This window comes from Ooceraea biroi, chromosome 6 (assembly GCF_003672135.1).
Source record: "Ooceraea biroi isolate clonal line C1 chromosome 6, Obir_v5.4, whole genome shotgun sequence".
In the NCBI taxonomy this organism is placed as follows: Eukaryota; Metazoa; Arthropoda; class Insecta; order Hymenoptera; family Formicidae; genus Ooceraea; species Ooceraea biroi.
The window spans coordinates 3997658-4022478 of record NC_039511.1 but is presented as its reverse complement, the minus strand read 5'-3'; the positions used below and the strand labels follow the sequence as shown (position 1 = coordinate 4022478).

General features: G+C 44.3%; 3 protein-coding genes across 3 annotated transcripts; all 3 read right to left on the bottom strand.

The window, feature by feature from the left end:
* Positions 1-2066: 2066 nt before the first annotated feature.
* Positions 2067-6346, bottom strand: LOC113562121. The gene is made up of 4 exons (XM_026970435.1): positions 6245-6346; positions 5211-5296; positions 3765-3881; positions 2067-2232 (listed from the first exon to the last, which is right to left on the bottom strand). The coding sequence occupies exons 1-4, from the start codon at positions 6344-6346 to the stop codon at positions 2067-2069; spliced, it is 471 nt and encodes a 156-aa protein (XP_026826236.1).
* Positions 6347-14593: 8247 nt separating this feature from the next.
* On the bottom strand, positions 14594-17226 carry LOC105281389. Its single transcript, XM_020032367.2, has 2 exons — positions 17065-17226; positions 14594-14943 (listed from the first exon to the last, which is right to left on the bottom strand). Exons 1-2 carry the CDS (start codon positions 17224-17226, stop codon positions 14641-14643), a joined length of 465 nt encoding a protein of 154 aa, XP_019887926.2. The 3' UTR covers positions 14594-14640.
* Positions 17227-18719: 1493 nt separating this feature from the next.
* On the bottom strand, positions 18720-24109 carry LOC113562120. The gene is made up of 4 exons (XM_026970434.1): positions 23954-24109; positions 23172-23388; positions 22204-22369; positions 18720-21798 (listed from the first exon to the last, which is right to left on the bottom strand). The coding sequence occupies exons 1-4, from the start codon at positions 24107-24109 to the stop codon at positions 21645-21647; spliced, it is 693 nt and encodes a 230-aa protein (XP_026826235.1). The 3' UTR covers positions 18720-21644.
* Positions 24110-24821: the final 712 nt, after the last annotated feature.

The following is a 24821-nucleotide window of genomic DNA, read 5'->3' as shown; positions in this document are numbered from 1 at the left end:
TCCCGAGAAACGCGAAGGCAAACACGGGAGGTAGGGAACGATCGGGGAGGAGAGACGGTGGATAGGGGATAATGTACGTAAGGAGAAAGAGAAAAGCCGGACGAGATAAATGAAGATAGGGTCGCGGAAAGAAAGAAGGAACCCCCCGTGAGCTGACGGAACTAAATAGAGAAAGTGGTTCTTACTCCCCTTACGTCGGGGGGGGGGGGGGTAAATTCCCGGGGGTTAATGACTTGCAAAAGTTTTAATTGATGCGCGATAATGAAATTATGTAGCCGCTATGCGCGAAATAACGCGAACGATCCTGTTTCCGATATTTCGCACTCGGAGTGTCGGGAAAAGCAGTCCCGGACGCGGACGAATAAAGATTGGAGGCAATGGAGAAAACGGAAGATAAATGAAGATAGGAGACCGGAACACAATAAAGCGGTTGAACAGAATTGGATGGTAAACGGAGAAAAAGTCTCTCGCCGGGAAACGTCGGGCAAGACGAATGCGCGGGTTGCGAATCCATCCTTTCTCTGAAAATTGCACGTGCTGTTACCTGCACGCGGTTAATCGTTGAATTAATTATTTGTCCGTACGTGTAATCTTCAGGCGCGTAATCCTCCGCTGTAACATTATCGCGGATGTAACCGTTAAACCCCAAGAGCGTAATGCGTTTAACACCAAAGCACGCATCTCTGCGATCTCGGAAAAGGGAGGGTAGAGAGGGCACGAGATAATACCACCTTTAAATATTCTGACCCTTTCCAAAAAACAATTCTCATATACCTAGATAAATTTGTTCCGGATTGTTTAATAAAATACACACTTTTCCCATAGATTTAAATCTTGCACTGATCACGATAAAATGTTCTGTCGACGTTCAGTTCCTTCGAGCAATTTTTCTCTCTCACGTCATTCTTCCTCAGCAGAAAGTGTCAAGAGAGACGATCAATCCGAATCTTGCATTTTTAATGTGACATGTCCCCGTTATTTAATTGTTAATACCTCATCAAAATTACATCTCCTTATCAAGGCTTCCTCATTAAATTGGAATTCAGTTCAACTTGGAATCAACCGTGAAGTACGATCTCTTCCACTCGTTTTTCGGAAACGAGTTTCAGTCTGTGAGAAACCCTTCGCCCTCGAAGGCTTACAGCGCGAGAACTATCAATCTTTCGACACTTCTGCTAACAAAAATTGACTGTAAATCTCACGAAGGATCGAAGGAGTGATCGCTTGCCGCCAATTCTGCGTCATGTGTGCCCGTACGTGAGCTCGCTCCGACATGCGAAAGTGCGTGACTAGGTGTGCTCCATCATCGTCCAGAACGAAGGAACTATCGTCATCCGAGCCGCGGATCGTCTTTCACAAGTGCCTTCGTGCCTGCGCATGAACTTCCAGATACGTAAGTTTTGATGGTGCGAGACATGCGGAGGGAAAAGACGGTGAAAGATACTTGGCAAACGAGAAGGGAGGAAGCGTGGATAAAGTGAGAGCCGTAGAGGAAGGCAGGAAAATGGGAGGAAGCCAGCAAGGGGCGGGGAATACAGTATTTACGAATCCAGATAAAGGGCCCGGTGGAAAGGACACGTAGCAGGAAGATCAGACGCTCCACCTATATACCGCTCTTCTCGAGGTATCTTTACGGTATCTTTAAGGAGAGATCCGACAGCGAAATTTACTTAGTACCTCTTTCATTCGTCGTTTTGCGTTCGCGACGGAATGCAGCCCGAATCGATTGACGCTCCGGATCGGTGCCTTCTATGAAGAGACGTAATTACTCGAATTTAATTCGCGCGACGATGCCTCGGTGCATCGAGTCCGCTGTGGCGTTCACTCTCGGTACTTACGCTCCGGTTAATTAGTACGTGTACCAGATTAAATGAAGCCTCAGGTTCGAAAATGAATTCAATTAGATGCATATTCGTCTTTTCAAGCCATTAATTGGTGTTGCCGAGCGCATTGTTCAGGTGAACCAAGCAGATAATGAGCCGACACGCACAGTGCGTACGCTCATACGCGACGATAATCGAATGAGTGACTCAAGCCGGAAGCGAACGAAGTCGGGATTCGATTTCTTAAGGAAATACTATCTCTGTAAATGATTCCAACGGTGACTCGATGCAATCGGGATATGTTAAGATGCAATCGCCGCCAGATCTACCCAATCGCTCGGCTTCCTGATACAATTTGTCGGCGCTCCGGTAGCTGGAATTAATCGCTACTGGCAAGTCCTCCGTGGGCCTGTGGAGAAGATTCAGATTAAATCGTTTTCGAGCGTTTCCCCATCGAGCCTTAGGTTATTCAACCGCATCGAGCGTTATCCGATACCTCCCCAAGTGTAATTCCCGCAATTCAGGCACTCGTTATCACCCCGGAATTTCCATTTTTATCAGATAGTTTTCGTTTGGTACTTACGATGTATTTTATGGCATAATTCATACGCGAAAATGGAATTACCATTATCATAGAGCCTAATAATTATTGCACAATCTTTCTTTTTAAATATTATTTCTAGTGTTTCAGCGAATGGACAGACTAAATGACATCGGTTATCGTAATACATCAAAATTGCAGTTCTCGCTGCATTGTGTAATGTTCGATGCAATCTACGTCGATGTTTATGTACGCGATCATTTATTCCATCTCGCGTGTTAATTATTGAGCCAATACCGCGTCCATACGCGGAGCCTAGGATACCCGATAGGTCTCAGATTTGCATGGCCGGCAATTAATGTGGACGCTCGGTATTAATTCGCGAAATATACTTGACAACGGGAGCTCTGCCGCGGAGTTACGGACACATGATTCCGGTATACATCGGCGTTTCGTGAGGTTGTTTCGCGAAATTCCTGGGTAAGCTCGCGAACGAGGTAGTTACAAAGCGGGAGCCTCGGGACGAAAACCTGGGACGGGCGAAACACTTCCATTTAGAAACTTAATGCACGCGCGTCTAACTTTGTCGCAATTAGCGTGGCGTTGGCCCGGGCGCAATTTCCTTCGAACACACGCGGACGTGGGCGCGTTTGGAATAGCAAATTCGCGGCAAGGCGGGGGGGGGGGGCGTGGACGGGGCGAATATTTTACACGATGTAACAACCATCTGCCACTCGACTAACGCTCAATTAGGATTTTGCGAGACGTCGCCGCTGCGTTAGTAACGGATTTCACGCTTCGGACGATTGTGCACGTGCGCTGCGACTCACTGAAATTAAGTCCCGCCTGTGCACACATTTTCGCCTATTTGCACAGGGGTTTACCGTGGGGTTGGTTCCTACGTGAGCGCGTATTTGCTACGCGCTTTATTTTGAGACCGAATTTCGATTATTGCTCGACGTAACGCACTCGGATCACGATATCGTACGCACGCGTGCCTCCGTCGTCGCTTCGCGATAACGAAGCCGCGAAGATGAACGAAAAACACATTTCCCCTCATATATTTGATACCGTAATGGTAATGTTGTACGTTAGATTGTGTGACGGTTCTGTGCGCGACGTGACAAGGGTCGCTTTGTAACAGAACGTGATTTCTGGCTTGTAACCCACCATTTCATGAGATGTACGTTTGCACACGGCTAATATCCCGAGGCCGAGGCTCCACATTATTCCTAACGAACACACCGGCTATTAAGAACTTCCAAGGGAATTCATTACTCACGACTCTCCCGGTGATAAATCTCGTTTCTGGAAAAGCGCGCGGAATGTAGGTACATCGAATCCGCTCGAGTCGGCGCGAGTCAAAGTGCGAGAATACCGAAATGCGGAAATTGACTTACGTTAAAATTAAGTGGATCACTTCCTCGAGGATGTCCTGCCGGTCCCTGCGTAGGGGCGTCTCCGCGAGCTCGCAAATGGTCCTCAGAAGGCACTGTCTGCCATCCCGCCAACCGTGTCTGAAGAGTCAACGTTAAATTTTACTTCGCGGTCTCGTGGACTCCTTGCGCTTGACCTATTCTTCCGTATCGGTCTTCTTATTTTAATCCGACACCGCGGCGGTTTCATCCAAGCGATACCACGGTGAGATCTTTGGCAGACGATCGGGCGGATGCGAAAACGCCAAAACTTTTTTGCGAGAAGCGTTTCTCGAGATTCGCACGAATTGTTTGCTCGCGGAAAAATAAAATTATTTATCTGCAAGAGTTACATATTTCCGTGAGAAATTCTTGGGAATGTCTACGTTTACGCTCGCTGTTCGCCAACTGAGGATTTCTTATTATGCACGTCGTCTCAGGAAGCGGGCCGTTCGCCTATTACGTACGCCACTGCGTCTGTACCACCCACCATCCCAGCGAGGTAATTGCCTTATGTCCCAATTAATTTACGTTCGAGTCGCCGCCTTTATACCCGCCCTGTGATCCTGCGAGTGGCAACGTTCCCTTATGTAGGACGAGCACACGGGGAGTGACGAAGGGCCCGAGAGAGAAGGCGCCCTTTGTCGCTAAAAGTACGTTACGTCGGCAGAATTCGCATCGGTCGAACTTTTAATTGCGTCCCGCATAGTTTCGTACTATCTTCGGTTCAACAACAATAATTACTTTGAATGCGATGACGTAAATTTTCGACACGAGCTGCTATCCGTACCGACGTCAATGGTTTTCGGACATTCGCTTGAAAGTGTAAAGAAAAAAAAAGATACGTCTCTCGTCGAGACAAAAGTGCGGGTTTCCGATTAAACGGCCACAATCGTCGGTGCAGCTAAGTTAATTACGAATTTACTCGCGCTCGCGCGCTTCTGCCATGTTTGCCGATTCATCGGGCAATTTCGTCCGGTAATGCGCGGCGTTTGTTCTTCCGATTCGAAATTCAAATCCTCCACCGCCGGCCTACCATTGTGCAAACGCGGCGCGGCGAGGGACATCGAGAGTAAAATTGCGCGCTTGTTCCGCCGAATCGCCTGTATATGAAAGTGGACAAAAGGTGCGAATAAACGAGGTCGGCAACCCGCGCTCGTTCGACCAATCTCGAATGGCGCGCTGTAAGTGTCCTACAAATTGAAACCAGTGATATATATCTGTCCGGGAATTATCGGCGTCTCCATGCGACTTTCCCGTTTCATTCTCAACGAATTTAATTAACGCGTACAACGGTCAGGTAAACGTCCTGGTATCTTTTCGTCAAGTCTCGCGTTAGAGAGAGAGAGAGAGAGGGAAAGAGGGAGGATACCTCCTGGAATAGAGTGTGAAATTCTTTACGTATACGTATGACGTATTGACGCGACTTACTCGTCCAGAAGATTCTCGATGGCGACGTAAGTATCCTGCAAGTCGAGGTCCCTGATGTGCCTGGCGGGAATTATCGTCGGCTCAAACTGCGACGCGTTCCAAGGTAGAACGTAGTTGATTTGAACTGCCGAGTTGAAGGCGACACCGCCCCTTTTCGTCACCACCACCGGCACCGAGACACCCAGGGTAAACTGTCGAACAGATTTTCCGGAATTATATCTCCGGGGAAGACATCGAAATTGCAGGGAAAACGCTTCGAACGTCTCTCCGATCGTTTATTTTCGATAATCCAATCGCGCCCCGTTCTATCTTTATTGGAACATGAAAATTGTTGATATTACAAATTCGGAAAGTTGAATTTTCTGAAGACACTCGTTCTTCTGCAAAATGATTACGAGAATTACAAGAACTCTTCATCTCGCAAACGCCCTTTTTGTAGAGAGAGGCAGTAATCCCTCTCCTGCCAGATTAGATGTGCTAATTAGAGCGACGGTGACCTGCGAATAAATATTTAATAAGGCGACAGTGGTAGTATTTTGTCGACCAGAGGCACACAAACAGGAATCTCTCGCAACGATCGGTACGCGCGGATAAATGCCATTTTAATAGCCTATATCATCGCGCATTCGGTCAGCACGCAATTTCTTCCTACGGCAAAAATTTTTTATCATCAATCAAAACCTGCGAAGTGGAAGATAAATTCATGAGCACGGCGAAAAAGCGATCCGATATGTCGAATTTTAGTATTCAATGCGCGCGTGTCATGTACGTTAAACAGTATGGCTTTTAGGACCGTCGCGATTTTATTGAAGTTTTGTTTATCCCAAAAATATCGCACCGCGTTGGTAGCGTCGGAATAACATTTGCAATACTGAAAATGGCTCGCGGCGTCGCCAGGGAGAACAAACCGGCGCTATCGAATAATGATACAAGACTCCTCCGCGCTCGTTTAAGCGACGAGGGTGAGCGACGAAGAATATCCAGCTCGATAAATCCTTCCTTTTCTTTTCTGCGCGATGCAAAGACGAGGATACCTGAAGCAGCGTGTTCTCGGGATACACCAGGATCGCTCGGCACTGCCAAAACTCCGTCCAGAGGCCAAGGGTCGAGAGCACCCAGAGGAGGAACCGCGGCATCGTGCCACGTCGTCGCCGATGCGGCATCTCGAGAGCGCTCGCGATTGCGTCGTCGACTGCGTTAGCGGCTCGCCATTCCGATAATCCGTTTCGCGGGTAATTTGCACGTAACGTCGGTCAACGAACCACCGGGCGAACGTCCTCTTGTTCGAGGATACACGCGTATCGACACGAGTCTCGTCGGGGTCGCCCGGTAATGAGTACCGTAATTTCCCCCGAACGCATTGCGCTATTTGCGCCCGACGAACGCTCCTGATCCTCCTCTCACCCTCTCACCCCCCATTGGCATTACGGAACGAGTTTAGTCGCGCACGCGACAGCGCAAACACCCTGGCGATGCGTCAAACGCCGGCGACGCCGAAACATTCATCGGCGTATCAGTTTAATCCCGGCGAGCGATAACGTTGTAAAGCCAATAATTGCCCGTCTCAACCGTTAAGCAGCTTTAATTAATTCCGTTTCCGTGCCGGCGAGATTAACGGCCGAAGTTGAATTAAGATCTCATCTGGAGCAAAAGTCCGCTCGGCTGTTGCCGTCCTCTCTCTCTCTCTCTCTCTCTCTCTCTGTTTCTCTCTTCCTTATGATCTCCCCCCGCGTCTTCGTAATTTCGCTCTCGCGTATACATCACTAGCAGCGTTAATTCCACAATCTAATAATGATAACGTAATCGAATAATAGGAATGTATTAATTCCATTCGATTGCTCATAACATAATAATAATAACGTTGTTGTTACTGTTCGCCGAAAATTTCGACTTCATTGTTCGATATGCAATTAGCAACATTAGAGACTGTAAATAATCCATTTACAAAATTGCCAAACATCATTAAAAATCAAAACAGGTTTTCTGAGCGAAAGAATAGAATGCGCGCCGTCAGAGTCCGAAGGAATGACGAAGAAAATCTCCAAGTCGAGGAAGATTAAAATTTCGAAAATTATACTTATTGCGATGTCTCGTGCACAAAGTCCAGAGCTGATTGAAAATGCGCGATTCGGCATTGCAAAATTATAGACTCGCGAGCGATCGGAGCAATCGTTCGAACGTTCGGATATCCGAGCGTGCTGTTACGGATGTCCATTACGCAGATTGCGACGGATGTTCGCGCCATTCGGACATCCGCAATTGCGCAGCGCAGCGTAATCTCATCGCGAAATTCGTTAAAAGCTACGAGACATTAAGCAGACTTTACACGCGCGATGGGACATTGACATTGCACGATGATCCCGGCTGAACTCGTGCGGGAAGCATCGAGACATCGAGGCATCCGTGCTTGGAATGTCCAAATACCGAAACCGTATATCGCGTCTGCAAGATAATTGGATAAACCGCATCAGCGATGCCTGCAAATGGACAAAAGCATCTCCGCGGAAATGCTGAAGCTCCACTTTGGAAAACTCAATTCGCGAGTCCGACTTTCTATCGTTGTGCAGCGTATTCCATTTGATACGCGAGATAATAGCGGTGCAGCAGAACGCTAACATTACTTCGCGGATCGTGACGTATGCATTATCCGATATCTCCGTCCGGTTTCTCATTTCGCAAGATGCATCGGTCGCCCACGCCCCACGAGTCCGAGGCTTCACCTTCGTTGCACGGTACCGCCGCGTTATTTAGTTTGCGTCCTTTATGCGCGGCATGCGACATGGTGCAATCTGCAAAGCCCTCGAAATGAGTTGGGCGGACAACGCACGGCAGGCAACTTCGTTTCGGCGGTAACGACGCCCCTTTGTAAATGCGAAAAACGCGCAATATACATTCCGCATGCTGCCCGCTGCGCGTACACCGCGGACTCGCTAGGTGGAGAAGAGATTAACCGGGTAAAGGGATCAGTAATATCCCTTTATTCGTCTGCCTTCCTCCACCGTCGACCGCCACTGACGACGGAAACGAGAAATTGCAACCAGCGAAATTTTCCCTCTGTAATTGATCCTCGCAAAAGATGGCATACCGTTATAAACTCGGCAGCTCATGGACATTAACTCGCTTTTGAGTCAACACGCAAAATAGAATCACGTCACTCATTCTCTCGAGATCTGTGTTTTGCTTTATTGTATTATGTCTGTTTTTTATGAACATATAATACTTGTGCGATTTGTAAAATAGGAGTGAATGTACACTAAGGTGCATTAATTCGCATGGTAGCGAATATATATATTTATTAATATTAATATATATATATTATATATATGTGTATATTATAATATTATATACATGTAATATATATATATATATATATTATTATATATAGTAATATTAATAAATATTAATATAAATATTTGCTACCACTCGAATCAATGCACCTTAGTGTACGTACATGTGGTGTACACGTACACGGGAGGACAACGTACAGTTTAAATATTAGTTTTTAAGCTTACCTCAATTTTTATGCGATAAATGGCAAGCTTTTAGAGAAAGATAGTAGATTACTATTTGATGAACGCAAATTTAAACGTTCTAGATCTACGATTACAACAATCCGTTTTTATTTTCACTTTACTAAATATTTTAAATAGATGTCAACTGCAGCAACAAAATTATTTGTATAAATATTAATAAATATTCCAAATATCAAATTTTTATATTTACGTAGTTAATAAGAGAAGTATATATCGATAAATAAATAGTAATTTATTATTCAAGAAATATTGCGATTATCTATTTAATAATTTATTATTTATTATTTATTATTATTTAATTGTATGTCACTAATCTATTACATTTTTCATACAATTTTCATATATTCTTTTTCATATTTATCTTTCTAATATTTATTTCATTAATTTTTGTCAACATATTATGTCAGAATAATTTACAGAAGGTATATTATTTTCTATCATTTGCAACTCTTGACTAAATTATCGACCTCGTGACATTTTCCAAGGTAGCATCAATTCCAAAATACTCGGATGATACGAGTCTGAATTTTTAATTTTCTTCCTTTTGACTCTGTACGTGAAATTGATCAATGAACTAGATTTACCAGAATAACGCAGCCATGCGTCAACAACTTTCTCATAAGATCTTCATCCCTCGATCCGATAGCTCTAAGTGGATGACACTTCGTTTCCATGAATAACGTTTCGTGCAATGTGACAGATAAGCAATGCACTTACACCTTTGTTGAAGAACAAATATCAGGAAGTCGTTCTCACACAACCGCTAAACAGCACTGTTTAACTTTCCATCTCTCGCTTCCGGTCATCGAGGATACATTCTTAATTACAAGGACTGAATCGCTCAGCGCGGCGAGACAAGCAACGAATAATTTAGATCTCAGGAAAAAAATAGCTTCAGATGCACGTTACACATGTAAGAAATACGCTTGCTACCTTTCCTTCCTTTTCTCTGAAATTGATTCGTTGAGTCTCTAAAAGAGAGGTCGCGAGGTCGAGAATCGCAACTGGTCCAAACGATAGCAAGCAGACAGAGCGGTGGAAGACGCAAGGGCCTCTCTCGGATCTCCGTCGAATACGAGGGAAATTTCGAGGGCGAAATGATGATGGGGAGGAGAATGTGACGAGAAAAAGAGAGAGAGAGAGAATAGAACAGAACGGGATTGGACGCGCAGCAATTAATTTATACGGTTGGACTAATGTTGGTCTGGTGCTCAAGCCTGTGAGCAAGGTAGAATATGCGGGGAAGAACAGCAAGAAAGAGCAAGGAAGAGGAAGAGGAGGATGAAGCAACGATTTGGAATAAGTGATATAATCCGCTTTATTAAAACTCTTCTCGCGAGCGAATGTCTCGAAGCTAAGTCTTACACTTTCTTACGATATTAATACTCTTACATTGATACCATACCAATGACGAAATTTGCGAAGTTGTGATAGACGCTTGACACTGTCACATCACGAGAGAACGCGATTTGCTTTATTGTCTCAATAGCTATTGGCCATCTCTCTCTCAAAAAACACGATCGATACGTTACGTCACGACGACGTTACGGCGATATACACCGCGCCAGCGAACATTTCCAGCTGTCAGTCAGGCGAATCGAATGACGCCATCATATCCATGCAAATCTTCTTGCCGACAAGCAAATTTGCAATCTCCACCCAATATCAGGTAATACTTCCACCTGAAGTAGAAAGGGGTGGAAGGCAGTGGAGGAAAATATTGGTGGTGGTGAGCGGATGTCGCGGCAGTAAATCGTTTCTATTCACCGCGACCGCTTCGGAGACAAGCATATCCTGTCGAATGAGAAGCACGAAAATGTTCGGGAAGCCCCCGTAAAAGCGTCGAAAATTCGACGGGGAGGAACAGCTGAATGTACCGACAATTTAAAAGGAAGCCGTAGATTTATAGCGACCTTTTTCTGTCGGCGAAAAGCCAAAGGATACGCCCCTCTCTTTGATGACCCGTGAAAATTGTATGAGCAATCCCTTTACATACTAATTGCGTTTATAATTCGTAATTGATCGATTTTGTAATTGTTTAGAATTGATTAATAGATAATAATAATCGCCGATTGTCGATAACTGATAATTTAGCTTGTTCCTTTTTGGCTCTGATCTGTATGTTTCCCAAAGAAACATTATGACTTATTGACATCATAGCGCATACATCTGTCACTAGCCAGCGGGCGAACAGAAATGTGCGGGCGAACAGAAATGTGCGGGCGAACGTTAGGTGAAAATTCTGCGGACCCGCGAAGAGAAGAAACTTTTTCCATCAAATTTAGCTTTCCCGACTGCGGATGCTGCGCAAACTCGAGAATCTCTCGAAACAACGTAGACTGCACGCGGTCATGAGCGGCCATTGTGACTGGCGAAACGAATTCACGCAACCCGGAAAAATACCAGAAAAATACTCTCGTTTAAGGTTTCTGCGCGAAACGGCGCGTAAGATCACGTGTTTACGGAGCTTTAAGGAGATGAGATTTTTACGTTGTAACGTACGAGCGTATGGTGCGACATAAGAAAAGATTATGGCAAAGAAACCATGATGTAACATGCCAAAGCGGTTTTCCAGTGTGCCGTACAAATCTAGGGCCGCACCTTGATTGCAATATCTTGGGACCCTTTACGGAAAACGTTAACATAAAGAGAGTCTCGGGGTTTACTGCAATGGTATCATTGGGAACGTAGAAGGTCGCTTATACTCGTAAAACCGTAATTAAAATTGATTTCACTGACAAAGAGAAGGGCATTTCTTAAAACATTGCTGCGAAAGAAATTACTAAAGACGAGAAAATTAATTAGAATGTCAACTGCTGGATTCAAATAATACAAACATTTAAAAACCGAGTCCAAGAAACGTCTAGGAGTTTTTAGCTTTAGTTAAGGATGCATTTCTGGGTCGGAATAATAGAAGGAAATATAAAAAGTCTACAACTCTCGGCTTTTATATATATTTTTATTATTTGTTATAGTTTGGTAAAGAATTATTATAAATATGTTCGATTATTTGATTTTGAGATTTTTCAGCTTGAATTTAGGAAAATAGGTTTTTGAATTTATGTTTATCCCAGTTTTGGATACAAATCTAAATAATGTATTTTAGATGCCTCGCGACATTATTGTGTACCCTGCGCAAAGGAAGTTTATTTATTTATATGTACTTAACTAATTATATGGTGCGTCTATTGCCTAATAATTAACTAATAACCGCATATACCACGTTATAGATGCGAATGCGGTTACACGACGTATTATTATGGGAGATAGGTATGTATACGCGTGTTGCATATACGAACATATATATATATATATACATAAACTAAATTTTGATCGATTCACCTAATTGGTTTACATTGGAATTAGTTTAATTATAAAAATATATGCACGCGATTATTTGCAAACTTTACCGTTTCTTGAGAAAAGAAATTCTCTCTCTAAATGTATATTCTCGACGTTTAATAAACTTTAGCGTACTACGCTCGCAAGAATCTAGTTTTCACAATTAGGAAAAAAACGTTAAGTAAACGGTGATCTTGCTGCATAACTTTGAACCAACATAAAGAAATCGCGATGATCGCTTCTTGTAAGAGAGGAAAACTTTCGATGAGCTTTTCTTTCGGCCGAGTAACGGAAAAACCACGATAAACTTCAACAGGCCGGCGTTGCAAATGCCGAAGATTCTTTAATATCGAATGCCGGCATTCCACTCGCCGAAACTTTCTCTCTCTCTCCCTCCGTGTTTCCTCCGCGTACTTTTAGGAAAATGAAACTCGGAATCGGAGAAGAAAGGTATGCCAATAGGGACGAGGAGAGTAGAAACGCTTTCACAGGATCTCTTCACGAGGACGAAACGATAAAACAAAGACAAATTATTGGTAAGAAATCTTATTTCTGTAAAGAAAACCGCGATAAAAGTAAAACTTCATTACAATCGATACAAACGGTATTCTTTTTTTGCGCAAAAATTAATTATCCGTACATTTTATCTCGCATTGGACGCATTGTTTAAATAAATAATATCAGATATCTTGTTATGTATGTCGTATTCTTGCAAGGAGAAAGCGCAACCGGTCTCTCATGCGAGCCTGGCTACTTGATTTCTGCACGAATTTCCCGATTGATCAGTCCGGCATCCCGCAAAGCCATTCCGCAATTCGAGATCTCGAATAATTTCAAGGTCTCTCTGAAATCTCGTCCAGCATCCTCGCTGCTCCCGTGGAGATCCCCGTTCACGTGATCAACGTGGAAAACGCGTCGAGCACACTTCTGCGACACTCCGGATAAAGGGTGTGGCAATCCTCACCCTCCGCCCTATCACCCAGCCGCTCGGCCGCCCGATACTCTCGATCCCCGTACTCGTCGTATTGCTCCCGGGTGCTGGAAGGCCTGGAATCCCATGAAATTCGCGTACGTGGTTGCACGTGAAAAATTATGGCCTCCCCCGCGCGCCGTCGCCGTCGCGGCATCGGAACGACGTCCTCGTCGGCGTCGGCGTCGGCGGCGGTGGCGGAAACGACGGACGAAATATCGGAAAGTCGTGTGGAAACACGGTTATCGGAAAATCCACTCTCGGGCTGCCCGATGCGGTGTTTATTAAAATACCGTCGCCCTCCGCGACATTATGCTCGCGCGTAATCGACGATACACGCATGCCCGCGACGGGGATGATGTTCCATTGCGGCCGATCGATCTCCCTCGCCGGCGGTGGCTGGTTGCTTCGAACGATTATCGATAACGGAGACGCATTTTCTCGCGTATAAACCGAGAGGAGGTATATATATGGAAGTATGTGTACATATAGGGATATCGATGTCAACATCAGACGCCCGAGTATGGCATATCTTTCAAGAAATTTCAGTTTTGTCGAAAATCCAGATCGCGACGAGTTAAGGGGTTACATACCTCCAGAATTTTCAAACAATCGATTTTTTTTATTACTGATTTTCATTCTTTATACTTTTAAAAATATAATAAAAAAAGAATTAGTGAAAAATTCCAATCCGTAACGAAGATATAACAATAAATATGACCGCGCGTCAGGAGGCGGGCCGCGGCGCGCAGCTGCTGCGTGCGGCGCAGGCTACCGCAAAGAAGCTCGAACAGCCCACAGATCACAGAAAACTGTACAAAATATATAAATTATCGAGAAGGAAGGCACGCAATATGAAATTGGAATGGGAGATTAAGCTCACTACAAAAATTAATATTTACACGATTTTTACTTCTCAAACTTTAAACGCGTTTTTTTCGAAACCAGTTGTTTTGACACGGTCGGCACGATAACTCGAAGAGTTTTCAATATTTTTAAAAATTTTTTGTTCTCAAATCTTCGTAATCGTTTTGTCTATAGTCTATCGAGCCAGTTTTTTGCAATTTTGTTTAATACAATTTTTATAAACAATTAAAGACCGAAATTTTTCATGAAAACATGAAGTTCAACTTTGACATGGCATAAATTGTTTATTTTTTTGAAATTAAAAAATCTGGCTCGATAGACTATAACTACGACATTACTTTGCAAGAAATTTCTTGCATTTGTCAGATCCATCAATGTTACAAGAAAATATCATGCCGACTCTGAGGGGACATTTTTTTAGCAGCGGTCCAATTAATGCCACAAAACTTCATTTTATTAATATTCAAAAATTTATTATAAATTATTTTTTTACACTTAAAGGACAGTAAATCATATGCAATTCATATTTTACTTTATTATTTCAGATATACCCCCTAAAAAACTTCCCCAAACATATCAATTTTTCGCCGCTATGGAGGTATGTAACCCCTTAATGTAACTGAGATGGACTGACGGTTAATACATGTATGTATCTTGATGACGACTTGATGTGAGAACGCAGATCTTTGTGCGGATGATGGGTATCTGATTTACTCACTTACCTGAGGAAAGTGTGCACCAGCTGCCCCAGCAAGCCGTGATGGACGTCAAATGGCACACGCGCTACCTCGCAAATGGCCCTCAGCAAACATTCCTTGCCACCAAAGCCGTACATGGCCGTCACCTTCTCGAACATCTTGTAAATGCTCCATCTACTCCTGCCAGCAGCCCTCGAATAATACACACCCGGCTCGGTGAAATCCGTGGCGTTGCTCGGCAAAGCATACTGCATTTTCGTAAACACGCCCACGATTACGCTCTCGCGATCCAGCTGCAGCGGAGTGCCCAGGCCGAAAATCAGCTGCAAAAATCCAGAGAGTGCTGCTCAAATGGACAATACAATCATTTTCATTAAAAAAGAAATGCCGTTTCCACTCATTGTATGTACTCATTGTACTCATGTGTCGCATTCCTCATTATTCCGCATTCTCGCTGCTATGTGACCGTGTAAATCGACATATTTAGGACTTTTAATAACTTATAATACAATGTAATGATAACTATAAAATATCTTTCAAGCTGTAATGCATTGTTTTTCCATATAACACGACCATGCTTACTTGATGTTCAAGAAGCAAATATAATTTTGCATCTCTAGCCCTTTCTCCTCTTTTACTCTAGGATTTCTAGTCAAATCGGTAAGACCGAGCAACGATAAGATCACCGTGTTACTTCGTTTATCACCGTCAGCTATGCCACGAGTCGAAAGAACTGGCGGAGATCGTCAATCATTGCGAATCGCTCTTTCACGGTGCTTAATTATTTTCGCCAGCGATACATGACCGTTTACCTGCGATTCATCGCTAACTCGCGGCAGTTGCTCGTGGATAGCGAGCGATCGGTACGAAGTTCATCCAATTTCCGCGCTCGGTCTCACGCGGAGACGCCCCTCGTATGAATTTCCGATAAAACCGCAAATTTCCGCACGGAATCGTTCCGCCGGCGTATTCGGGCGGTGGCCGAGCTCTCCTCCGGCCCTCTACGCGATGGGTAGATGCAGGGGTAAATGCAACGCGAAAAAAGAGGCGTCGAGAGAGAAGAAGAGAGAGACACGAGCCTCTCTCTTTCTGCTCAGGCGAACAATGCCGCGCTCGCATCCGGCATTATGCGCCAGTAATTAATCGCGAACGTACAAATTTCTCTCGCCAAAAATTGTCTTCCTTGCCGATAACGCGTGCAAAATTGTCGGCTTTGAGGTATAATACGCATAAAATTGAGGTATAATACGTAGTTTTAAAGCTTTTTATCCTCATTAAAGTGATACACTAGTCAGTTTTTAAATAATATAACAAGATATTACGGCTCGATATAATTATCAATATCTCCGTACAGAAAACTTGCAGCAAGTTTTATTAAAAAGCTAAAATATAACAGTTCCAGTAAATTCACAATTTTCCATAATCAGATAATTATTTTGCGAGATAGAAGCAATTTATTACAAGAAATAAAATTAATTTCTGAAAATCGATTGAAATTCATACCTAAAAATCATATTTTGTTCAAATTATTACGTCTCTCACGGCAATAATCGAATCACGATTTTCTTGCCGTTCTCTCTCTCAAATATTTAAAGAAAATATGTACTTTTGTAAACTAACAAGATATATATCTCGTTATATCTATCCCTATCGGGAACATTTCCCGATTTCGTTCACCTCGTAGTGCGACGTAAAAAACGCTATTCACAGACCCTCCCACAAAACCCAGGGCGAATCTCGTTAAACTGTCCTCTCCAGACAGCTCGGCTACGATGATTCTCTGCGGAAATTCGCGGTTTTATCGAAATTCATATGCGCCCGCGCACATGTCGGATAGTCCTGTACACATACTGTACGATGCCCTATGTACATGTGCATTCCCTTCCAACCCTCCGTCAGCCGTCAGCGTAAATTGAATGAACCACGAAAGATCGCGTTGTCCGCGTCCAGGTTGTCAAAACTGTCTAATAATTTTCCGTCGACGTCAACGAATAATTACCCATGTCACCGAAAACAGGGTGCGCCCGTCGCTCGCGTTCTCCGCCACCCCAAGTCCACGAGTAACAATTTTCGTCCCAGTTTTCTTTGCGCCCCGTTCACCGGAAGGGTAAAATGTCGGGGATACCGGTCACTCGAACATTGTGATGTGTTCGTTCGGAAACACGCTGGAAATCTGAAACTCGGATGAACAACGTGCATCGCAAAAATAGCCGTATATCTCTCCAAATTTCTCGAGGCCATGCCAACGTTTTAATTATTCGAATAGCAAACCTCATATCGGATCGATCCAGTAATGAAAACGGCAAAACATCGCCATGCAATACTAATTAGCCTTAACATTCAATTTCCATTCATTTCCAGATATATGTAATTCAGTTGTTTCGAGCTTTCCCATCAAATTAACGACCAACAGCAGCGACTTGCTCGATCGACCGACTACGTACCAGAATCATAGACGATTCAGGAAAGGTGAGACTTCTTCCTGGCCTGTGTCGCGAGGTTTGATTGCTGTTTACGCGAGTATTGCTGTCGACCGCCCGCAGGCATCTCCCGACGCTGATCAATTGCGAAAGCAGAAGCAGAGCAAGAACAATCGATCTGATCATCTTGATCGTGTGCGGCTGCGACGACGGGAGGATTCCCGCGCGTCCGATTAAGCGACGTCGAGGCACCAAAGCAACTGGATTAGTTGAGGCATCGTTTCGTGTCGCACGGTACCGTTAAACGTCCCCGGCGCAAATGTTTGCGTCGTTTGCCTGTGAGTTTGCCACCGAATGCGAAACGCGCGATGCTGAACGAGAATTCGAGGAGCCACGGTTGGACCGCCGTTTACGTAACGACGATGTGTCCGGCAACGCATGCATAATGACCGGTTTCGTCGGCACGGCCGCGGCACGTGCAAATATTTGAAATCTCCCGATCATACGCATATATACACGCAATACACGCGATGCGGATCGCGCGGAATCGCATGTAACGTGTCCCCGTTAATAAGTTAAGTTTGCGCGCGTGGTGTCGATCGTCACCGCGCGCTCAAAGTTGCGTCAACGTTTTTGCGCAACGGTGCGCACGCGAATTTAATGTTCACCGTAACGCGAAACGAAGATACACGGAAGCGAGTGGGTACGTTTACCGGGTACATTTATACATTTTGATGGAGCTGCTCGAATAGATCGTCGTTCCGCGAGTTATTAGTGTCGCGCGAAACAAGCGTTAAATTAAACTAATTTCCTTTCTAAAATCAGTTCGAAGAACTCCAAAGAGCGTAATTCTTGGAAAGCATGATGGTTAGCGCACAAATTCTACTGAAATTCCGTACCTTTAAAGAAAGTATGATAAAATTGTGTTGAAAGATAAGTTTATTTAAAAAAGTTTATTTATTTCTTAAATCTAGCTTTCACGATGTAACAAAATGCATTCTTCTTCACGATGGACGAACAATTTTCCTCCCGCCGAACCGCGCGCTCTTAAAAATCTACCCCGCTCTCGACGAACCCTCGCAAATGCCATTGGACGCCGGAACGAGTTCAATGACCCTATGGATATCAGTGGAAAAAAATCTATCGCATCGCAGAGCCGCAAAGGGAGAACTGCATTTGCGCTCCATTTCGTTATGATATCGCTTTAATGTGTAAGAACGAATGGATCGGCACTTCGCCGATAGCGTCACGGGTGGAAAACTCGATAAGAGACGGCCTCCGACTGGAGCCCAAATCGAAGTCGCATTAAAGGAAAGGGAAACGGAAAGGTGCGAAGGGGACAACGAAGCAATATCTCGCTCCTTAAGTCCGGCTTAGCTTTCGATATTGGTGCCTTCAATTCGTGCTAGAAAGTTTACTTCACGGAACAGCAAAAACGGAACAACCCTCTCTGAAATGATTTCCAAAGGATTGATTAGAATGAAATAAAAGAACCAATAATAAAAAAGCGAATTTATTTCGCTTGCGCAATAAAGAGAGAAAATAGAAAAATGCATATAATACATAGCACACATGTAGTTACATTTTATATTATTTTTATTTATTTTATTTTTTTTTTTTTATATATTACATATATAATATAAATAAAAAAAAAAAAAAAAAAAAAATAATACATAGCACACATGTACATTTACATTATTTAGTTTCAATAAAGTTAACACAAAAATGGAACTGAACTTTTCTCGATTGCGACAATATAAATTGTACCAAGGATTTTATAACTCTTTTTCCTCCCACAAACACGTTCTCGCTGATGTAAGCGTTGCGCAAAAATCGCTCGTCCTTCTCGCTTCTGACGTCACGGTCGACGGTATTTTTATATTTTCTGTGAAACCCTTAACCGAGTAACGTAATAAAATCTTAGCGAAAATTTGTGCGCGGGCGGTCTTGATCGGGAAGAAGAATGGCCGGCGTATAACTGGGAGGAAGAGAAGTTTCGCTCTGCGAGGGGATCAGTCAGTGGCTCGCTCGTATTCCGTAATCTCGGAACATCGTGGAATCTCCGTGAGTCGGCAACGAGACGATGCCGGCATCAAATTGAATTACAGCGGCGGTACAATCTCATAAAACCTCACCCTCGTTATGTACACGGGATCTGTCGCGGACCTATGGTTGAATGCAAAACGGAACACGTGTATATGCTCACGGTTCAGCAACGTTCATTTGACGTCAAACGATTTCTTTGTCTCTGACAAAGGTTCATCCCTCGAGAAAGCAAAGTTCGCTCTTCGGTGAACGAAAATTTCTCTCGATTCTCTTGTGACTCCTCGCGATTTTGCGTTTTATTAGTTGCGAGGCGGACGTTTGCATTTCCGCGTTTACTGTACTGTACTGCTTTTGTCTGTATTCCTATTGCCTATATTTACATTCTGCATTCAAATGTGATACTCAAAATTCGGTTGCGCAATTTTAAAAAGAGAAATGCCTCCCTTTGTCAAGAGAACAACTTTGTTGTACGGTTGAATAATTGAAATTGCAAAGTGTATTCTCGACATGCGGCAAGCAACATTTCCGCAGTTTCGATCATTTCTCTTTACAGTGCGGGAAAGTCGGATCGCGCGGCGTACAATGCACGAAATCGGTGCTGGACCAAAAATAAATGGCTACGTAACGGCACGCGCGGGGTATTTCTGAAACAAAAGGAAACGTATGCGGGGGTCAGTTTATCACGCTGGTCAACAATGGCGGTATCGGAGGATCCATTTTCCACGGCAAGCCCGGTTGTGTACGTGCCACTTAAAATGAAAATTGAAAAGGAGATCTCCCCATTGTTCGTCGGCGCCTTAGAAGTGCTCCAAATGAATGATTAAATATCCTATAATCTGAAAAACGAAGATCTTCTCTCTGTTTCTCGACATATATCGTGGATCTTATTTCACATTACTTGTACAATGTAACAATAAATGTATTCTTTATGGAATTGGATGCAGGTTGCAGTTATTTGCCCTCGAATACAATTTGCGCGGACATTGCGACAGATGCGATCGACCACGAGTCACACGGGGTCGCAGTCTATCAAACTTTCATTTTCATTAACCGTACGCGAACCGTACGTCCGTTTATTGCCAGCCGATAGCGAATCTTTCCGGGTGCCGGGGCAGTCTCGGCAGCTTGATTCGTTTCTTCTCACCCCAACCAGGGGGAGAACAAGGATCTACGCGCCGGAAGAGGGCGAAGCTTTATTACATCGTTCTCCAGAACTGTAATTCAATTCCACTGGCAGAATCCACATTGCAGTACATTGTGGCGCACGGTACACGTGAATTAAGCCAATTCCCCTGTCCACTCGATAGAAATGGCGACGGAACAACCCCAGTTACTCCCTCCGCGAGAGTAAATCGCCGCGTTGTTAACGATATTCGCAATTGCGATAAAAACTAATTCGACGTTTCGCAATTCTCGTTTGTCGAGAGCCAGCTGCGCATCCGACTTGCTTTTCCCGATGGAAATGATAATAAAATAGTTCCGCGGGATACAGGAGCGTCGACCTTCCCCACACCGTCGTTTCCACGATATGTGGAGACCTTGAACCCTCGTCGGGGAAGCCGACATCGTGCAAGATGCGCGATGGTGTTTACTACTCTTCTTTATTGGACGATATCGCTGGCGGAGCTCGGATCGGTCGATCCTATTTTTCGCGTCACGTTTGTCTATCCGGGACGCCGTAATATCGGGATTCCCGATCTCATTCTCCTCGGCACTCCGCGCCTTTCTGTCTACTCGTGAGACATTGTAATATCGAATTCCTTTAATCCCATTCTCTCTTCACAAAATCCGCGCGCTACGTGTGGATAGACGTCCGCTTTTTCTCTCTTTTGTATATGTAACACACATGTGACACACACGACGCTGTATCTCAATTCAGTCCGAAGATCAATGTTAATTTAATTTTAATAAGTAAAACAGAGTCATCGCAAGGAAGATCTATTGTTACTCCTGAAATTTCCGAGATACCAGTACATGTATAATAATATCGAGACATCCGGTCGTGCCCCTTCGTGTAAAACTAACAAGTTGCGAGTGCCCTGATCCTCCCCTGTGCATTTGCGGCCGGTTTGATATTAAGGCAAGGGACAATGGGCAGAATGGGAGTAAACGGACGAAGGAAACAATGAATGGGACTGAGAAATATTGTCTAAAGCACGCTTGCGACCGAACGTGACTCAGTTATCGGGTATTATTGGCAATACTGGCGCTTCGATAACAGGTGCACCCAAAGAGAAAAGTTAGTTCGTAATTTATGGGGACCGGCTGCTAATCACTTCGCGATACAGTGAATTCGTTATTAAAAGGAATACTCCAATTTTTGGCATTTTCTTCTCGGCGAAAACGTGCGTTCCATTCGATGGGCGCGATTTGCAATTTGATTTCAGTTTGATGTCGTTACTTCTCAATTGTGGCAGTTTAAAGCGATTAAGGAGAAGTCGATTCCGCTATTGCGGTAGAAATCGCACGGCGCTTTTAGAGATTCCGCGTAAATAGTGGAATTCGGTTTAACATATATAACGCCACAATAAGAATGCCTTACACAGAATGGGACGCAGTTATTTTACTATTTCCGTGAAATATTCTAGGAGACTTTCCGTACATTCCGGGAATAAGCCGTCGCAGCTGCTGGGATCTCGCTGCCCCGCAATCTCAGCGGCATGATATTCCTGATCGAAGGCGTTCCTGAATGGCTCCGATGTGGTGGAAGGCCTGAAACATGCGCGTTATTAGAACACTAATATAATTAAAAAATACGATTTATTAAAAGAAAAAAGAATTATCAAACGTATCCTGTAAAAACAGACGTGATGAGCACTAGTATATCGCGTTGTTGCGAGGCAAAATAACTTCTGGTCTCGCGAACGCTGTACTACGCTATTGTATCACAGAACGGGTACAATCGTTGTCCCATTCGTTCCGAATAAACGTCTTATAAGGTGCTCACGTGCACGTGAACCCAAGATACACCGCCGTAATACGACCGTGCATGTAACGCAAACTTATTCCTCAACTGCGACAACGGTACGGCGAGCGTAACGGTCCCATAATCGCCAAGATATGCAGGGGCTTAAGCAAAGATTATTCCAAGAGACTACTTGCGGAATTAACGCTTACGTGAGGAAAATATGGGCGAGTTGTGCAGTCAGAGAGTGGCTTCTTCTGAAAGGCACCGCCGCGGCCTCGCAAATGGCTCTTAGGAGGCAGGCTTTGCCCGTACGTGTAGACTCGAAGACCGACTCGAGGAACTCGTAGCACTCCCATCTGGATCCCATCAAGATTGCTTTGCCGAAAAAAAAAAAATGTCAGTACACTGTCAATGCGCGCTGAGTGCGATGTAAGTGATTCGTGTCTCCCTTTCGAGATGAGTGCGAGAGAGATATCGGGTTTAATTCAAGCCCTTATTATATTCCCGTATTATCAGAAACGAATTAATATCTCGGAGAGTACCCTCAAAGGCCGTCAGGTGTTCGGAGATCAAACGCCATAATTCATCATGAGCCCGATACTGTAAGACACGGCAAAAGAGAGGAAGGAGAGGAGAAAAAAAGGAGAAGAAAAATCCAACAGGCTACGTTAGGTCGGATTAACGAGATCAAAGTGAATGGGAGAGTCCTTCGATAAAGGGGAGGAATTAACGTTCATTGTATCAGGAGGTAGATACCGGCCACGCAACAAAAGTAGCCTTATTAACATGTAAAGGGATAGGGATCCTCGCCTTATCCCGACATTAAGCCTCGCTCTCCGACCTTCTTGATCCCCCTGAGTGTACTCGTCAGATTCCAGAGCGACGGAGATCCACTCGAGAGATCCCTCTCGATGCACCTCCCGGCGCTACTTCTTACATAATCTCGCGTTCGATTTCTTATGGCACTACACTACCTTAACGCTTTTTTTAGCACGAGAAGCCGCTTACGTCGTTATAACGTAGCTTGATTACTTGAGGAAGCTAATTTGGAGTAACATCACGAGATACGTAAGAATTCCTCTTTATGTTAGTACATTATTCCACGTCTGCTATATAAATGGAGCTAATTTTTCAAATCTCTCTCGGAAGAAGTCTCGGTAGCTGAATTAAATTTCACGTTTGGTGCGAGTTAAAACGAACGTGATACCTGTCGCATTCGCTGCAGAAACGTCATTTCCATCGGGCTCCGAGCGACGATTGATCGATCTGTCGTAGCGGACGTATGGTTCCGTGAGGTACGAGACGTTATAGGGAAGATTGTAATTAAATTTCATCACATAGCCGATAATCATGCTGACGTCAACTTCCATGGGCAAACCGAGGCCGAGGATTAACTGGAACGATTTTAAAATATAGGAAGGTGTCATCGATCGCATTTCGCCACAACCAGAGATCGAGTCATTTCCTTGCCTCACCTTCCCTGCCCTTCCACCCTGCCGCCAGCGATCGGCGTTCAAACCGCACGAAATTAGATCGGGAAAATGGATGCCCCGAAACCCTCGTGATTCGAATAGCCGGCGATCACGGGCCTCCATCAAACGCGACGCTCTCACCGAAGTCTCACAAAACCATTCGGATGACAGGGCGCAGGCAGGACGATTTTTTATTAACTTTTATTTGCCTTCGAGGTCAAGTGAATTTTGCAAGGATCGTGCGATGGCGAGACGCACGGTGCGCGAATTAAACGAAAAATCCACGCGTCTCTCTGACTCATCAATGTCGAGCGACTATAATATTTATCGCAGGGAGCAAGAGAAAAAAACGCGGAGAAATGGATTTCAGGCGAAAAAAGAAATTGATTTATCCGGCAATTTCTCTTAACCATGTAATCGAGGTAAAGTACGGACGCACTTTACGCGCGCTCTCGCGCGTCTCATTTTTACGAGCGCCTTCGAGTACCTGAACTTTCGACGGCGCATACTCTCCGGGCGGCGGGTACACCAGGTATCTCTTATCGCGCACGAACTTGCCGCCACTTTGAGATAGAGCAGCACCGTAAATATCGTGGAGGTAAATCCACAGGACGACCAGCGCGAATTCCCGGCAGGATTGCATTCTTAAACTTCGTCTGGCGATCGCGTCGCGTTATACGCTCGACGTGACTGAACGCGTGGCGATTATCGCAATTAACAGCTCCAATTAGCCGGCCGATGCAAGTTGAACAGGGATAACAAACGACAGTGACTTCGCGAAGATTATGTGAGAGGATGACGTGACTTCTTAAGAACTTATAGTTCCGCCGATCCTTTTTGGAGCGCCGTCCAAAATCCAGAGCTTCATCGCGCTCGAATCAATGCAGGAGGGACTGTTCTCCTTTCTCGTAACCGCAATGATGCGATCAATCAACCGTGCTATCATCGCGGTGATCTAATGCAGTGTTTAATATGTGATTAATCTCGGTGACATGATTATTCTAAAAGGATTTCGGTCAGCATCAACTCTCGACAAATTCGCGCGCGAATGGCTCTGATGTATTATTAGTACTAGCGAATTAATAGGGATCGATAACGTTACTGTATATGGGCGATATTCTGATCGATCGATCGGCATTAATAAGATTGAAGCGTGTGAGGAAGTAGCATTATAATTAATTACATTGAACGCAGAGAAAAATGCATTATTCATTTGGATCAAGAACGAATTAAGGATTCACAAGGTGAATGAAGAATGAAGAAAGCATTCGACATCAAGTAAGCAAATGTCACATGTTAATAAATGCGATAAAAAAATATGAAAATATCCAGCTACTAGAAAATATCCGCTAGTT

Excerpts from the sequence above, each read along its gene's own strand:
- LOC113562121 (XM_026970435.1), bottom strand. The coding sequence starts at position 6,346 with ATGCCGCGGTTCCTCCTCTGGGTGCTCTCGACCCTTGGCCTCTGGACG. Across the intron at positions 5,297-6,244 it reads CCGAGAACACGCTGCTTCAG|TTTGAGCCGACGATAATTCC; the intron begins GTATCCTCGTCT and ends AACGCGTCGCAG. Across the intron at positions 2,233-3,764 it reads GTGATCCACTTAATTTTAAC|GCCCACGGAGGACTTGCCAG; the intron begins GTAAGTCAATTT and ends TCTTCTCCACAG.
- LOC105281389 (XM_020032367.2), bottom strand. The coding sequence starts at position 17,226 with ATGATCAGATCGATTGTTCTTGCTCTGCTTCTGCTTTCGCAATTGATC. Across the intron at positions 14,944-17,064 it reads CTGAATCGTCTATGATTCTG|CTGATTTTCGGCCTGGGCAC; the intron begins GTACGTAGTCGG and ends GGATTTTTGCAG.
- LOC113562120 (XM_026970434.1), bottom strand. The coding sequence starts at position 24,109 with ATGCAATCCTGCCGGGAATTCGCGCTGGTCGTCCTGTGGATTTACCTC. Across the intron at positions 23,389-23,953 it reads ATGCGCCGTCGAAAGTTCAG|TTAATCCTCGGCCTCGGTTT; the intron begins GTACTCGAAGGC and ends AAATCGTTCCAG. Across the intron at positions 22,370-23,171 it reads CGTTTTAACTCGCACCAAAC|CAATCTTGATGGGATCCAGA; the intron begins GTGAAATTTAAT and ends TTTTCGGCAAAG.